The 16,333-nt window shown below is 37.9% G+C and overlaps 1 protein-coding gene across 2 annotated transcripts in view; it reads right to left on the reverse strand.

Annotated features, from left to right (window-relative positions):
• The window catches only part of LOC136877543 (uncharacterized), a 492,105-nt gene extending 476,092 nt beyond the window's left edge, over nucleotides 1-16,013 (reverse strand). For both annotated transcript variants that reach the window (XM_067151667.2, XM_067151666.2), the window contains exon 1: nucleotides 14,948-16,013. In XM_067151667.2, the coding sequence (XP_067007768.2) occupies nucleotides 14,948-16,013 (1,066 nt within the window). The remainder of the gene's footprint in view (nucleotides 1-14,947) is intronic.
• Between the last annotated feature and the right edge of the window lie 320 nt (nucleotides 16,014-16,333).

Raw genomic sequence — 16,333 nt, forward strand, 5'->3', positions numbered from 1 at the left:
TCGTAAGAAGAATAAAGACAACTTCCTGCTGTAAATTTAATTTTCTGCATTCATTATTTACTGTATTATTTCCTCCCCTCAGAGGTACACGTACTTCTCTAAATGTCATAGGATAATGATTAGGGTAATGATAAGTATAGTGTCTAAATAAAAGTGAAAGTAATTGTGCTGAGCTCAACGACATATCGCTTATAAGTGAGCACTCAGATCTGACATGATCTCTTGAGGGCAACTGCGATAATGTAATCGCTGAGGCTCGTAGGTAATCCATAACACAGGTGTGGTAAAACTTCTCAAAATACTTCAGAATTTATTTGCATGAGTTTTTTAGTCGTTCAAATGTTATCAAATTTTCAAGAGAGGTATGTAGGGTAATAAGTGCAGCTTTCATGCATAACCTTTCTGAGAAAACAGATCTCATACAGTTCTGAAATCAGTCTGTTCTTCAGTTGAGATTTCGAAAACAAACATTCACAACGGAGAATCTTGCACATGTCACTTGGATTCGAACACGACTAATTTGTTAATTTTTCATTCTGTAAACTAATATTCTTGGAAAAATATTCACTGTGATGGCCCATATCAATGGCTTTCTTTCACAACGCCGTATGTCACAATGCTCTTCCTATACATTATATTCCTTAAGACTGGTCACGCATCTCAGTCACATATTTATATGCAGTCCATAACAACATTTTTCGTTGTGTTCATTTTCCTATACTAATGTATAAAGGAAAATAAACCTTAAACAGAGTAGGCTATACTTTAGGAGTGCGCAAATTCGCCATGCTAACAACATCCCTAGAATACGGTATGGTAAGATCCATTTTCCTTTATACACAACACAACATAGGAAAATGAATACAACGAAATTTATTCTGATGGACTGCACATATGTATGTGGTCGGGAGACGTGGTAAGTTTTAAGAAATATAATGGTTAGGAAGAGCATTGGGACATACGATCGATATAGTCTTTAAACAAAGGCCATTTCCTGATTACAAATTAAACTGTCCTTGCAAGATGTCCGTAATCTACAACTGTTAGGTTCTTCAGTTTTTCGAAACTGAAACTAAATTTTACAGTCTGTGACGGCTGCTGAAGACTGACAGATGAAATGAAATAATATTAAAGAGTGTTTCTGGAATGAAAGATGACAGGGAAAACCGGAGTATCTGGTGAAGAACTTGTCCCGCCTCCGCTTGGTCCAGCATAAATCTCACCTGGAGTGACAGGAATTTGAACCATAAAACCCAGAAGTGAGAGGCCAGCGAGTTGCCCCCTGAGGCATGGAGACCCTCTAGAAACTATTTTATGATTAAATGCAATTTTGAAAATACGCGAGAATAAAAACATTTAACAACTGAATATGTCTAAAAAAGAATTTAATTTTCAGGTATAATATGTTGATAAATATTTTTGTTCAGGTTGTTCAGGTATTTTGCAAACTTTACTTAATCACAAATTAGTTTTGACGGACTGAAGAACCTAACAGTTATTGATTAACTAAGTCGAAATTGAAATTGAAAGAAATGGATTCCATTAAAACAAAAATGTTAAACATAGGAAAATTAAAAAATAAAACCATAATAAAAATATTAATTAATAAATCTCGTTGTAATAGTAACCATATGAAATAAATGTCCACAATGGCAGTATTTTTTTCATTTTACTTATTGAATTTATAGCTAAAATACGTGAATATCCAACGTGATTTAACGTCCAAGATAATTATTTTAGCATTTTCTCCCTTGAATTTTTGCCCAATGTATATAAAAATTACAAATTTTCAGTTTTGTCCTCAATACATTTCCTTTGCACTGTCAGATTATGGTGAGATGATAGTTTTATATTGTTTAACACTGTGATTTTGTTTATCTTGCTCATATCTTGTAACATTGCTTCAGCATGACTCTGATTGTTTTCGTGAACCGCCTCAACTGGCGCTCAGGTTGTTCAATGACCAGCTTGAAGGACTAAATGTTCACCTACATTTATTTGTTATTAGCCTAGGCCTACTGTATAATGTCCAAACATCGCTGAATCCTAACGTGATGAGCTAAAAAATATTGAAATATTTATAATGGAACGCTTCTACGGCATTATGTCCGACTCGTTGGCTGAATGGTCAGCGTACTGGCCTTCGGTTCAGAGGGTCCCGGGTTCGATTCCCGGCCGGGTCGGGGATTTTAATCTTCATTGGTTAATTCCAATGGCCCGGGGGCTGGGTGTTTGTACTGTCCCCAGCATACCTGCAACTCACATACCACACATAACACTATCCTCCACTACAATAACACGCAGTTGCCTATACATGGCAGATGCCGCCCACCCTCATCGGAGGGTCTGCCTTAAAAGGGCTGCACTCGGCTAGAAATAGCCACACGAAATTAAAATTATTACGGCATTATTATTTCTCTGACAACGGGAACAACTGAAGAAACCAGAAACTTGGTAACAGCTTTGCTAAACCTTGGACAGTTCGCTTTGAACTTTATTTTTGGTGAACATTTTTGATTATGAATATTTTTACACGGAATTTTCTGTGGACATTTATGCTACGAACTTTGATCTAGAAGGAATTTTTGAAGTGGACGTTTCTTTATATTTTCCTTTACGTCACATCGACAATTAGGTCCTATGGCGACGATGGTAGAATATAGGAAAGGGCTACGAGTGGAAAGGAAGCGACCGTGGTCTTAATTACGGTACACCCCCAATATTTTCCTGGTGTGAAATTGGGAAACCAACGAAAACCATCTTCAGGGCTGCCGACAGTGGGGTTCGAACCCACTATCTCCCGAATGCAAGCACACAGCACGGTCAACTCGCTCGGTAGGGGACATTTTAACTCGGAAGGCATTTCCTTTGCCTTGCGAAGAACCATTTCATTTTCTTGTGCTGTTTAGTCCTGGCTTCTCACCAACTCGGCCTCCCTTCGAATCCCGACCAATGCAATGGGATTTTTGAAATTAAAATGCTGTCCCTGTGATTCGGATTCTACGTAAAACTGTGTGCCCATGGCCATAATAACTTTACCCACAGTCCCGTGAAACTAAATGCTTGCTTGCTTGCTCATTTTCATTCTTGACGATGTTTGGCACGCACATAGGTGAGAATTGCAGAGGCTCATCTATCTCTCTCTCATGTAGCCAATACCTTGTAGTAACTCGTCGCAATCAAGTTCAAAATTTCGTATTAGGACAGAGAAACCAATGTCGTATTTCATGTAATTCTTTCATTCTACTACCCTAAAATAAGAGTGTGTCTATTTTAAGAAAATACCTTTGTATTGTCTTTGTTGCCTCATTCTCTACACTTTGTAACCTCCAGTTTCATAAGTCACTCTCTTCACTTGTGTAGCCTCCGTGGCTCAGGTGGCAGCGCGCTGGCCTCTCACCGCGGGGCTCCGTAGTTCAAATACCGGTCACTCCATGTGAGATTTGTGCTGGACAAAGCGGAGGCGTGACAGGTTTTTCTCCGGGTACTCCGGTTTTTCCTGTCAACTATAATTCTAGCAACACTCTCCAATATAATTTCATTTCATCTATCATCCATTAATCATTGCCCCAGAGGAGTACGACAGGCTTCGGCAGCCGGCACAATTCCTATCCTCGCCGCAAGATGGGGGATTCATTCATTTCATTCCTGACCCAGTCAAATGACTGGAAACAGGCTGTGGATTTACATTTTTTCCCTCTTCTTCCCTGTGAAAGCAGTATTTCAATATGTCTTATTGTTTTAGAAAATAATTACGGTGGGACAGTCTGGTAACTCGCTCGGTATAGGCCCTAACTGAAATCCTTAAAAATGAAATGAAATGGCGTATGGCTTTTAGTGCCGGGAGTGTCCGAGGACAGGTCTGGCTCGCCAGGTGCAGGTATTTCGATTTGACGCTCGTAGGCGACTTGTGCGTCATGATGAGGATGAAATGATGATGAAGATGACACATAGGCTACACCCAGCCCCCGTGCCAGCGAAATTAAACAATGATCGTTAAAATTCCCGACCCTGCGGGAAATCGAACCCGGGATCCCTGTAACCAAAGGCCAGCACGCTAACCATTTAGCCATCGAGCCGAACGCTGAAATCGCTAACTTGATGTCACTTAACCGGACTTATGAACCCTTGGACGTATATTACTAATTGAAAAAAAAAATAGGTTAACTTACATAGCCTACATCTTCATTAGGCTTTATAGACTGATTAATTTCAACGTTCAGTCTGCAAGCCTGTGTGAATCAACTACGTATTTGCTTTGAAAAAGTCTCGAATCAGGCTCAGGAAAATCCTTTCGATCGGTGGATTGTCAAAGGCCTGCTATTCGGAGCATGAGGCATTCCTAGTCAGACATGAACTTCACTTCAAAATTTGAAAGTTCCATTCAGAGATATAGAAGACAAATACAGTAGTAATGCAGATTCTGAGGGACACCCTATACTTTATTAATTTCCATCTATACTTTGTGGTTAACATTTCTCGCCGCCTCCCTTCGGAAAAAAAAAGAAACAATATCAGCATTAACAATTTATAAACTTCAACTTTTTTTGATGTTTGTAAATTCGACTGAAATTGTAACCTGAGTGTATTCCACCTGAATGGTTGCCCCCAGTGGAAGACGGATGATCTCCTATTTATTAATCTAACGGACTGCCTGGCCGAGGAGGTAAATGTTCACCTGCAAGGACGTGGGTTCGATTGCCCGTCAGGAAGTCGAAAAATTTAAGAAACGTGATTTCCACTTCCGCCGGTGCACATGGCCCTAAGGTTCACCCAGCCCAGATTAATTCCTGGGGGCAAAGGCGGCCAGGCAATGAGCTAACCACTCCACCCCGAAGTTACGGATAGTGGAAGCTTTTACATTCCACCCCTCCAAGGGCCTTAATGGCCTGTACGGAGATGAATTTGCTTTAAAAATATGTAAATCTGTCCCACTGTGGCCATGTTTATTCACAACCCTCTAAACATAGACATTTTTGTCTCCCTCTACACCTCTTGCCCTCAATGGCCGAGTCCCTTGTTCTCCTTGGTAACATATCAATCTCAATTTACCTCATATGACCGCTCCGCCGAAGCCGGTTAAAAATATAAAAATATAGTAACGTGTAGTTTATCCCAGGGGTGTACCCAGAGGGGATAAATCCCCGCACAACATTTTTAAGTTTAGAAATTATGATTAATTGTGGCAATCATGTAAATGAAAATTTTAGGTAGCTCATTGTTTTGCTTTCAATTTGAACTGCGTATTTGCCAACAATGTGTTAATGCTTCACTGATAAAATGTAGGGTTTCTTCTAAAAGCAGTCATCCTGAATCGATGGACTTCATTCCGCGCTTGATATTTTCCCAACAATACATCGAGTACTGAAACTATTTGCTGTCTTGCTAATAACCACTTCCACGCCAGAACGTTCTTTACCTGGCGAGTTGGCCGTGCGCGTAGAGGCGCGCGGCTGTGAGCTTGCATCCGGGGTTCGAATCCCACTGTCGGCAGCCCTGAAGATGGTTTTCCGTGGTTTCCCATTTTCACACCAGGCAAATGCTGGGGCTGTACCTTAATTAAGGCCACGGCCGCTTCCTTCCAACTCCTAGGCCTTTCCTAACCCATCGTCGCCATAAGACCTAGCTGTGTCGGTGCGACGTAAAGCCCGTAGCAAAAAAAATAAAAAATAAGAAGAACGTTCTTTTTCATCTTTGAAATGTTTAAAAGGTTATTTGCAGAATATGATTGCACAGAAAAGATTGAATGTTTTAGCTCTTTTGTATACCGACGGCTTACTTCTAAAACCTCGTAGGCCTATCTCTCATGATCTTCCTATCCATTATTTTCCTTAATACTGGTCAAGTCCCTCAACCACATATGGATACGCAGTCCATCAGAATAATTTTCGTTCGGCTCATTTTCCTGTGCTAATGTGTAAACGATAATGAGCCTTAAATGCATTATACTGCAGGAGTGCAGGCAAACATCATCCCTACAATACGGTACGGTATGGTCCATTTTCATGTACACATCAGCGTAACACTGGTCACGCCTCCCAGCCACATATTTATATGAAGTCCATCAGAATAATTTTCGTTGTGTTCAAGGAATATAATGGATACGAGGAGCATTGGGACAGACGAGGTTTTAGAAGGAAGCCATCGACATACGCAAAGAAAAACATGAGGCCCTAGAAAATAAAATCCATGAGCTGGCCAAAAAACGCAGATGATGTCTGCTGTTGTAATCATCAACATGAATACAAATGTGTCTTAATTAAACAATGGTGTTAGTTTGAAAGTTTAATTTATTGTTCCTAATTGACAACATGCACCCAACATTATTTTATATAAGTCCTCAAATTTTAATATTTAATATTCCCCTCCCCCACAAAGGAAATAAATTCTGGGTACGCCCCTGATTATTCTTGGTTGTGTGCTAACTGCAACGTCATTTTTTCCCTCTTAAACAAAGAGATATACATATTGCTACATCGTAATTACATTCCTAATGATAGGCTAGGATTACCTAAACAAGTTCACAATTTGCGAAACAATCCACTAGATACTGACATTATTTAGGCTATCTAGAGTACCGATGAGTTAATAAGCTGCATGTCCCAACAGGTCAACGTAGTTAACTGTCATAAAATAGTTACACTGCTTATCATCATTGTCGGTAACGTCATCTACTTTATTTAACGATGAGGAAATTTAGGAGCAAGCAAAAGAACAGCCTATGTTATCAGGGTATGAGACAGTAAACAAAGTTAGTGCGGGAGGAAATTGACGCCTGTCAAGAAATAATTCCTCACTTTCGTGCTCAGTCATGCACGTGATGGTGGATCCCACACCGACCACCTGCCTGCAAGCCACGGTTTCTCATGAGCTTACCTTATTAAAAATATAATAAAAACAGCCATGTCTGTCCTTTATTCTGTAAAATATTAGTATTTTCTACCCCCATATTGTGGTCAAAAGGCAGTTTGGATAATTTGTTTTACGTCCTTCTATATTTCAAGAAAGTAGAACTCAGAGAATTAGAGTAAGCAAAGTTTTATCTGACTCTGTAATAATTAAGAGGGGAATTCCTCAAGGTAGTATTATTGGACCTTTATGTTTTCCTTATATACATGAATGATATGAGTAAAGAACTGGAATCAGAGAACAGGCTTTTTGCGTATGATGCTATTCCTTATAGAATAAAAAATAAGTTACAAGATTGTGCGAAACTGCAAAATGACCTCGACAGTGTTGTGAGATTGACAGTACGCAATTTGTATCATGATAATCGGGGTTAAAAGTCAGGTTGTGAGTTTCACAAATAGGAAAAGTCCTCTCAGATTCAGTTACTGCTTTGATGGGGTGAAAGTTATTTTGGGGATCATTGCAAGTACCTAGGTGTTAATCGGAAATATCTTCATTGGGGTAATCACATAAATGGGATTGTAAATAAAGGGTACAGATCTCTGCACATGGTTATGAGAGTATGTAGGGGTTGTAGTAAGGATATAAAGGAGAGGGCATATAAGTCTCGGTAAGACAGCAACTAGAGTATGGTTCCAGGTATGGGATCCTCACCAGCATTACTTGATTCAAGAACAGGATAAAATCCAAAGAAACGCAGCTCGATTTGTTCTGGGTGATTTCCGACAAAAGAGTAGCGTTACAGTCCTACTCGTTGGCTGAATGGGCAGCGTACTGGCCTTCGGTTCAGAGGGTTCCGGGTTAGATTCGTGGTCAGGTCGGGGATTTTAACCTTTATTGGTTAATTCCAATGGCCCGGGGGCGGAGTGTTTGTGCTGTCCCCACAATCCCGGCAAACCACACACCTCACATAACACTACCCTCCACCACAATAACACACAATTACCTACACATGGCAGATGCCGCCCACCCTCATCGGAGGATCTACCCTACAAGGGCTGCACTTGGCTTGAAATAACCACACGAAATTAATTAGTAGCGTTACAAAGATATTGTGAAGTTTGGGCTGAGAAAATCTGGAGTAAGGAGACAAGCTGCTCGACTAAGTGGTATGTTCCGAGCTGTCAATAGAAAGATGCCGTGGAATGATATTAGCAGACGAATAAGTTTAAGTGGCGTCTTTAAAAGTAGGGAAGATCATAATGTGAAGATAATGTTGGGATTCAAGAGGACAAAGTGGGGCAAATATTCGTTTATAGGAAGGGGAGTTACGGATTGCAAAAACTTACCAAGGGATATGTTCAATAAATTTCGAAATTCTTTGCAATCATTAGGAAAAGGTTAGGCAAACGACAGATAGGGGATCTGCCACATGGTCGACTTCCCTAAATGCAGAACAGTAGTAACTGATTGATTGATTGATTGATTGATTGATTGATTGATTGATTGATTGAATTGCTGTATTTTAAGAGGCGTCAAGATGTCGGAATATTGATTCGCACAAGTTCCTTAATTTGCTGGAAGCTAACGACACGGGTCTAGTACCATTTAACCCTTTACAGATCACTGGTTCAATAATTACCCTCCTTTGTTAAGTTATAGGCTAATATAGGAATTAGAAAGATGTTTTTGAAGACTTTCGTCTGGAGTGTGGCATTGTATGGAAATGAAAAATGGACGATAACTAGCTAAGAAAGAGGCTCGAAGCTTTTGAAATGAGGTGTTACAGAAGAATGCTAAAGGCGAGATGGATAGATCGAATCACGAATAAGGAGATACTGAATCAAATTGGTGAGAGGTGATCGATTTGGCTAAATTTGAGCGGAAGAAGAGACAGAATGATGGGACACAGCTTAAGACATGCAGGACTTGTGCAGTTGATTTTTGAAGGAAGTGTAGGCGGTAGGAACGGTAGGGGTAGACCAAGGTATGAATATGACAGGCAGATTAGAAGAGATGTAGGATGTTGTAGTTACGTAGAAATGAAAAGGTTATTTCAGCATAAGGTGGCATGGTGGGCTGCATCAAACGAGTATAAGGAGTAATGACTCAAACAACAACATAGGCTAATTTCCATCAATCAAACAAATTCCATCAAAAAGCACGTGCTTATCTGAAAGTGGTAAAATTCAATGTCGTTGAAGTTAACTTCTTAAGGTTTAACCGTCGTTGACGGGTTATTTCCATACAATGGAAGCAGTATTCTTATCTAGAGGAGATGAGTGACAGCAGCAGAGACAAAACATATTTCAACTAACAAAAGTCAGTAGTGTAATGTTAGTGTCGATTTAAAGGCTCTGGAACGCGTGCTTAAACACACAAAATGGTAATTTCCTGGAAAACCATTAAATTTATAAAGAAAATGCATGGGCCTGTGACTGTTCTTTCACTGTAGATAACAGATTATTTTAATGGTGGTTGGTAGTGCGATGTATTATGTGAATGTGAAGAGTAGCATGTTGGTACAAGCACAAATACCCTGTCCCCGAGTAAAATAACTCAACCAGACCCAACCGGGAATCGATTCTAGGACCCTCTGAATGGAATGCCTCAGTGTTGACTATTCGTCCGATGAATCGAATGATCTAATAATAATAATAATAATAATAATAATAATAATAATAATAATAATAATAATAATAATGGCTGGAAATAAAAAAGCGAAATATCTTGAGGCAAGAAAATGGGGAGTTCAGGAAAAGACATAGCCGCGAACTATGCAGCATGGGGAAAAGTTCACTGACAGTTCAGAAAACGAGGATCGACCTTTGTGCTTTCCTAAACCAAATGTGCACAGAAGATCGATCAACCAGGTCCGAAACTATTTTGTAAATAAAAGTACAAAACAACAGGGGAGCCAGGTTCAACGAGGTAGAGAAGGACCTGCAAGAAGCAGGAATCACAATAAACAATAATTCAGAAGCGGATCTCCCATTTCAATTTCCCTGAGGTCCGCAAGCAAAACCGAAAATAAAGACAGGAAGACGTAAACTGGGGGAGAGTAAAGAACAGCATCAAACATGTACACAAAACTACTGAAACATATGAAATACCACCAATCATTCCCAGGATTAAATCCTTGGAATCAGAAGGACAAAGGATCATCAGACCGCGTCACTCATGTCGACACTGCTACAGCAATTAAAAGAAAACAAATGTAAACATTCATATTTAGCTTGGTTCAGGTAAACAAAATATTACCTATAAACATTTATTAATACTTAACATAAGAGGACTAAAGCTAGGAAACTGATAGTGGAGCTACATACGTTCGCCCACGACAATATGAGCCCTATGGTGACCTGCTAAAAGTTACTCATGGGAAGCTGGGATGATTTTTCCACACCCACAACAGTATAGACTATTCATTAGACATTGCACTAATCCGTTATTTTAATCCCTGTAACTTTCTTCGAATGGAATAATCATTTAGTTCTTGAATGATGCAAAATACTGTATATTATTTATGCGAACCGCTCTATCGGACATTTGTAAACATCGTGGTTAAAAATTAACTATTCAGATCTTTTGAAAATAAGATTGAAGCGCACATCAATGTCTTCATTGCCTATAGAGAACTTTACTGTTACTGGGAAGATGAATCTTAATCCTAAAATGGAGTGATAATTCTTTGAAAAGTAAACTTGTTTTGCATTCAAAGAATGTTTTCCTATTTTTTTCGGAATTCCATGACAACTTATCGAAGAATCTAAGAACGCCTAAATAGAGTGTTAAGTTTATTTTATATTTTAAAAATGTTTTTAAATGAACATAAGCCTAACAGTTTGATTTTGTACGGTTTTAATGACACAGTATGATTATAGGATGCACATCAATTCAGGTGGTAATGAATGAACCCGTTTTTATCCCTTAAAACAGTAACTAATAATCATCACCTTGTGCGTATCTACCCGAACATTCTTAGTAAAAAATGGGCTAAATGTTAGCACAGTATATGATATATATAGGAATATTACTCCTAACATGTCATAACGGTAAACTTTTTGACATAAATAAAGTTACATGTAAAGGTATTCTTGTTGTATATTCATCAAACTGCTGCTGATACCTCAGTTGGGGTAATACACCCATCGTTTACCCCATAAAAGAACAATCACCACCAGAAATCACTACTAATATCTAAACTAGCCTTTATTTAGAATGACCTGCAATCTAGGTAGGCCTAGTCATTATTCAGCAAAGACTCATAATGGTAAATCAATTGCTCACTTCTAACACCTCTTATGTCTCAGTGCTGTCCCTAACCATTTTATTCCTTAAGAGTCGTCACTCCTCCCAGCCACATATTTATATGCAGTCCATCAGAATAATTTTCGTTGTGTTCATTTTCCTATGCTAACTCAACAAATACAAAAGCAAATTGACTTTTTTCAAGTACTGTATATTCGGATAATTCAGAAAGTTATGAATCTATGGCCTTCGTAATCAGTGGTTAAAATACAACATGGATACTGTGACTTTAAGATAAATAACGTACAATGGAAATCCAACCTCATATTCCATAGGGCTCTCTGAACTATATTCTGAGATCCGCGATTTTTTGTATAGTCTAATCTAGGCTATGCGAAAGTAAAATACAATTCTCCATTCTAAGAAAATAGGTGATTTTTGGTGAACTGATCATTTTTCCAAAAACTAAACTTTTTTCAGCAACTTTTACACTTGCCTTAAAGGCCGTTTTTCCTGGTATTCCTCATCAAAGATAGCTCCACAATATGTGGAGGGGGGTGTATGTGAACAAGAATCTAACTGATAGTTGAAAAATATATGAACATGGACTTATAATCCAGTATTTGCAAAACTTATTTGAAGAAAAATATTTAGAAAATATAAATATATTTTATGAAGGCGTAACCGTCCCATAACCCTTGTTATATGGCAGCATTTTCCTTATGGAGTTTTATTTGTTCTATGTCGAGAACTTCGTCTTTTATTTTTGACGAAGATTGTCAAATTATGGCGAAGGATTCAAGTTACAAAAACTGGTCTGAATTTTATTAAAATGTTAAGAAAGAGTAAATTTAAAAATAAGAAAAAAAGTTTGGGAAAGATAAACAGAGTAATATGTTTATAATTAGAAAGTTTTCAGGGACAGGCTTATCAGTAAAGATGCATGTTGCATTTTCTGACGGCTAATATGGTTACTAACTTAATATAAAGTGTATAAAATGTCTTTGGAAATGAGTGTAAAATTTATACATACAGTAGACTGTGTGATGGCCTGTAGGCTAGCGTGTCTCGAAAATGACAATAAGGTACATTAATTTTTCACTTGCACAGCCTAATTTTACTAAAACTAAATACGATAATTTGAGGCAACAATCTTAAAAAATATACCACTAAACATTACTTGTGATGGTAGCCTAACAGGGTCCCTTTATTCTCATTCAAATTCCGTACAAAAAATGATTAGTTTTGTGCAGAAGCTCAGATTGCACTTATTATTTTCAGCATGATTTACTTAAGCTTTGATACTACTTTTATTTGGGGAAAAATGTGACTTGCTTAGAGAGCAATGCCTCGCTGTCACAAACAAACCAACAATAAGTTAAATAAATAAATAAATAAATAAATAAATAAATAAATAAATAAATAAATAAATAAATAAATACGCCAATTTGTTAATATAGCCTATGCTTAGCTATTCTCTACAATTTGTTTATTACATGACATGTAATTGATATTTATATGTTTCACGGATGGGCAACTGGTCCGCGAGTCATCCTGTTCTTAAAATCAAACATCTGAGTAAGAAAAGGTTCAAGACGTTTGATGAAAAGAATAAAAATAATATGTATCAATCCTTAATGCGAAGTACGTTAGTCTTGGAGGCCAAATGATACACGTAGTTGCTAATATCAAATGATCTTTGGCTAAATTAACTTGCACAGGTTTATGAGTAACGGGTATTTCCAAACCCATTTTAAAATAAGTCTTTAATGTAACACGGAAAATATTCTGTAGTTCTTTCAAGTAGGCTATATAAATACCTTAGAATAGGCCTATATAAAGAATGATAAAAAATTACCTTAGAATGTTGGAATACCGTGGTTCAGTAAAAGATTACAGCATGCTCAAAACAGAATGAATATTTTAGAATAATTCCTGGTAGTCTAGTACTAAATTGGCTGGAGAGCATAGTTATTTACACAAGGACACTCAGACAAAGCTTTACTTGATGTCAGAACCTACAATTGGACCAATGGAATTTAAACAACACTTGGACAATTAATACAATAGTTTTTACTGGCACCATTCTTAAAAAAAAAAAGACACCAAGATAGGTAGCAATGTCACTTTGTTAACAAATACCATTTGACCTTTCAAATTAATTATGTCGTACTCATTATGGCATGGGCTTAATAACAGTAACCCATTATCTCAATTTATTATTTGTAGACTAATAATAAATCGAAACAAGCCATAGGTAGCTTATGCTATGTGACATATTTTACAGCCCTGGAAGTTTCTATTGGTATAATTTAATTTTTAAATGTCGCCTGCTATTTCAGAAGTAGATAGTATGATAGCACGTCACGTAGACTAGGTACTTTACTTCACACCTGTTCCTAAATCAAATAAAAGTTTGTTCCAATAACTATCCTGCACCTATACTGGGCTTTGATTACTGTCAGAGTAAAACTAGGTAAAAACAGGTAGCAAACATTGCTAAAAACTATTCGTGTTTTGTTCCTATAATTACATACTATCTACACCTAAAGAGAGGCCTTGTTATAAATAACAGAGTAAAAACATATCATCAACTCCAGATATATATGATTAGTACCGGTAAGTCTGCATAGCCTATAGGCTATATTATTTTTCGTTACGAATTTCACCATTTGTAACCTTTCTGTTTAGAAAAAAAATCCTGGTGAATTGAAACTTTCCAGTCGAAGTGAAGGAAATATAAGGAAGAAAGTAATACAGTAATAAGGAAGAAACTCCTTTTAAAAGATGCGTATTCATCCGTTCGCACAATCTTATGGAAATTCCTAAAGCAGTGCTCCTAGGACACACAAGTATGTAAATAATTTATATTACTCATAATTTATATTATTTTTAAAATTTATAGCAAGAAGAGTAGGCTATAGCGTTGAATTTGAATGTCAATTATAAAACTATAACACACTAACAATTAAAGATAAATATTTTCTTATCTATGCTTGGGCCCCCGTACCTTGTGCTACACTACTCAAGATTGCAATCAGTGATAAATATTAAAATAGATGCTGACCACGAAACCGTGCACCAGTAAATTGAAAAGCAAGTAAATGTTTGATATTTTAGGAATGCGCTATTTCTTGTAGTCTACATAATAGTGTAATTTTTAGTTCAATTTGTGTTATAATTCGAGTACATCTCTGTTACAGCCATGTGAAAAATAAATAAATAAACGTATAAATGCAAAGCTGTCGGAGAAGGTAAAAATATATTTATTCGTGCAAGAACATCCAGTCTATCCACTATAAATTTGAAGGTCATATGCTGAAAAACTCACCCCTGACATCGCTAAATATAGACAACTAGCATATTTTTATTGCTTGATAATGATCAATATTATGCTTTTCCCATTCAGTTATTGCCATATGAAAAACCCTAATGAATACTATTTCATAATTTTAAAAAGGGGTCACAGAGGGCCGCAATTTTTATTGCGTTAGGAAAAAGTATACTTTCCCCAATTCAGGAATTGACGTAGGACAAAGACTATTGAACACCACAATTTCTTAATTTAAAGATTGTTACTCAGTGTCGTTGTTATGGACAGTTTAAGAACTGTCGAAGCAAGGTGTTTATTAATACTAGAACATCCAGTCTCTGTCAGTCAAATTAGATGTGTTCCTATCTGATCCCAAACATCGCCAAATGTAGTGTACTAGACTATTAAAGACTAGAAGTCACTCGGTGTCATTTCCGGAGGAAGTTATTATTCCTAGCCTGCCTGGGAATTTCTGGTAGTAACTCTTCAGTAAAAAAAATCCTTAACGCTTATTTTGAAATTGTTGAACCTTACCTGTAACAGCTTCTCCGTTGAGTTCCTCGAACGTTTTGCTCGTCATCTGGAAGAGTGCGTCCAGCGGTGATGTATTCTTGCCGCCAACAGCGGACGATGCTTTGGCTGCCGCCGGGTTCGGACGTGTCGTCTGGAAGAGACGATGACCGTGTGTGTGTCGCGCTTGTTGAGAGGTAGTGGGGCTGGCAATATCGGGGCTCGTACAACAATCGCTGGCCACGCTGCCGGCTGTGCTGCTACGACCACTGCTACATGTCGGACTCAATGTCTCGCTAACATAACAAAGATCCGCGGACTTCGGCCGATGGTGATGTCGATGATGTTGAAAACTGTCCACCGCATTCTCGCTACTGTCCAAGTCCCACGGCCTAACTATTCTCGCCGAAGCTGCATTTGGTTCACTCACCGCTCTTTCCGTAGCACTACCGTTAGTCCTCGGACGGTGATTTAAAATGTCAAGAATAGAAAAGGATTTCACTCCACTTGTATGATTACTGGTCTGTCTGGCGGGTATGGCATGTGCTACGACTTGTAACTGTTGGGTGTGTTTGTGTGGTATACTGTTTTCTGATTTGTTGAGTTGGATCATTTTTAACCTTTTCAACGGCTTGAAATAATCCTCTTCGTCCACTGTATCATCACTGATTGTCCTAGGTTTTTCGTCGTCACTCGCTTCACCTCCTTCTCGCTCGTTTTCTGCCAGGGTTGTACGAACACTATTACTGCTACTAAAACATGAGGACGATGCTGTCGAAGAATCACGACTTTCCTGTTGCTGGAACGTTAATCGGCTAGCTCGCGTATGACTAAAGTCCTGCATTGTTGCCGGTGAACAAGATAATGCAGGTGATGGACAACCAACACTAATATCTCCATCATCATCATCGTCCATTGTCGTTCCATTATTATGTGTCATACTGATGTCCGACGGACTATTGCAGTATGATCGAGACGTTGACGGAGATGACAACGGACTTTCTTGACAGCTCACTGTTGTTAAATGTTGCTGACCAAGTTTCGTGCACTGCACCACTTCTGTGCCATCCATTATTAGATTGCTACACATGTGGAAGTTATTTTTTTAAACTGACCACTTAAGAGTTAAAATTCTTCTTCATATTTCTTTACCGAGTACAAAGTTTTACCTCTGTTCTTCCCATACTATTTCAATCACTTCACAGTTTCAATGCATCTTGGAATATTACAGCCAAACATTCACTATATAAGAATGTTTTAAAATTATTAATTACAGATTTCTTATTCTTGACCATAAAGTATATCTCGCAATGACCAATCTAAAATCAAAATCAGAATTTGCAAGCAATTTTCTTGATCTCTGTCTGGAATTTACGCTTTCCATTAACACTTCATTATTTCCCTAACTCG

Source organism: Anabrus simplex, chromosome 7, assembly GCF_040414725.1.
Source record: "Anabrus simplex isolate iqAnaSimp1 chromosome 7, ASM4041472v1, whole genome shotgun sequence".
NCBI lineage: Eukaryota > Metazoa > Arthropoda > Insecta > Orthoptera > Tettigoniidae > Anabrus > Anabrus simplex.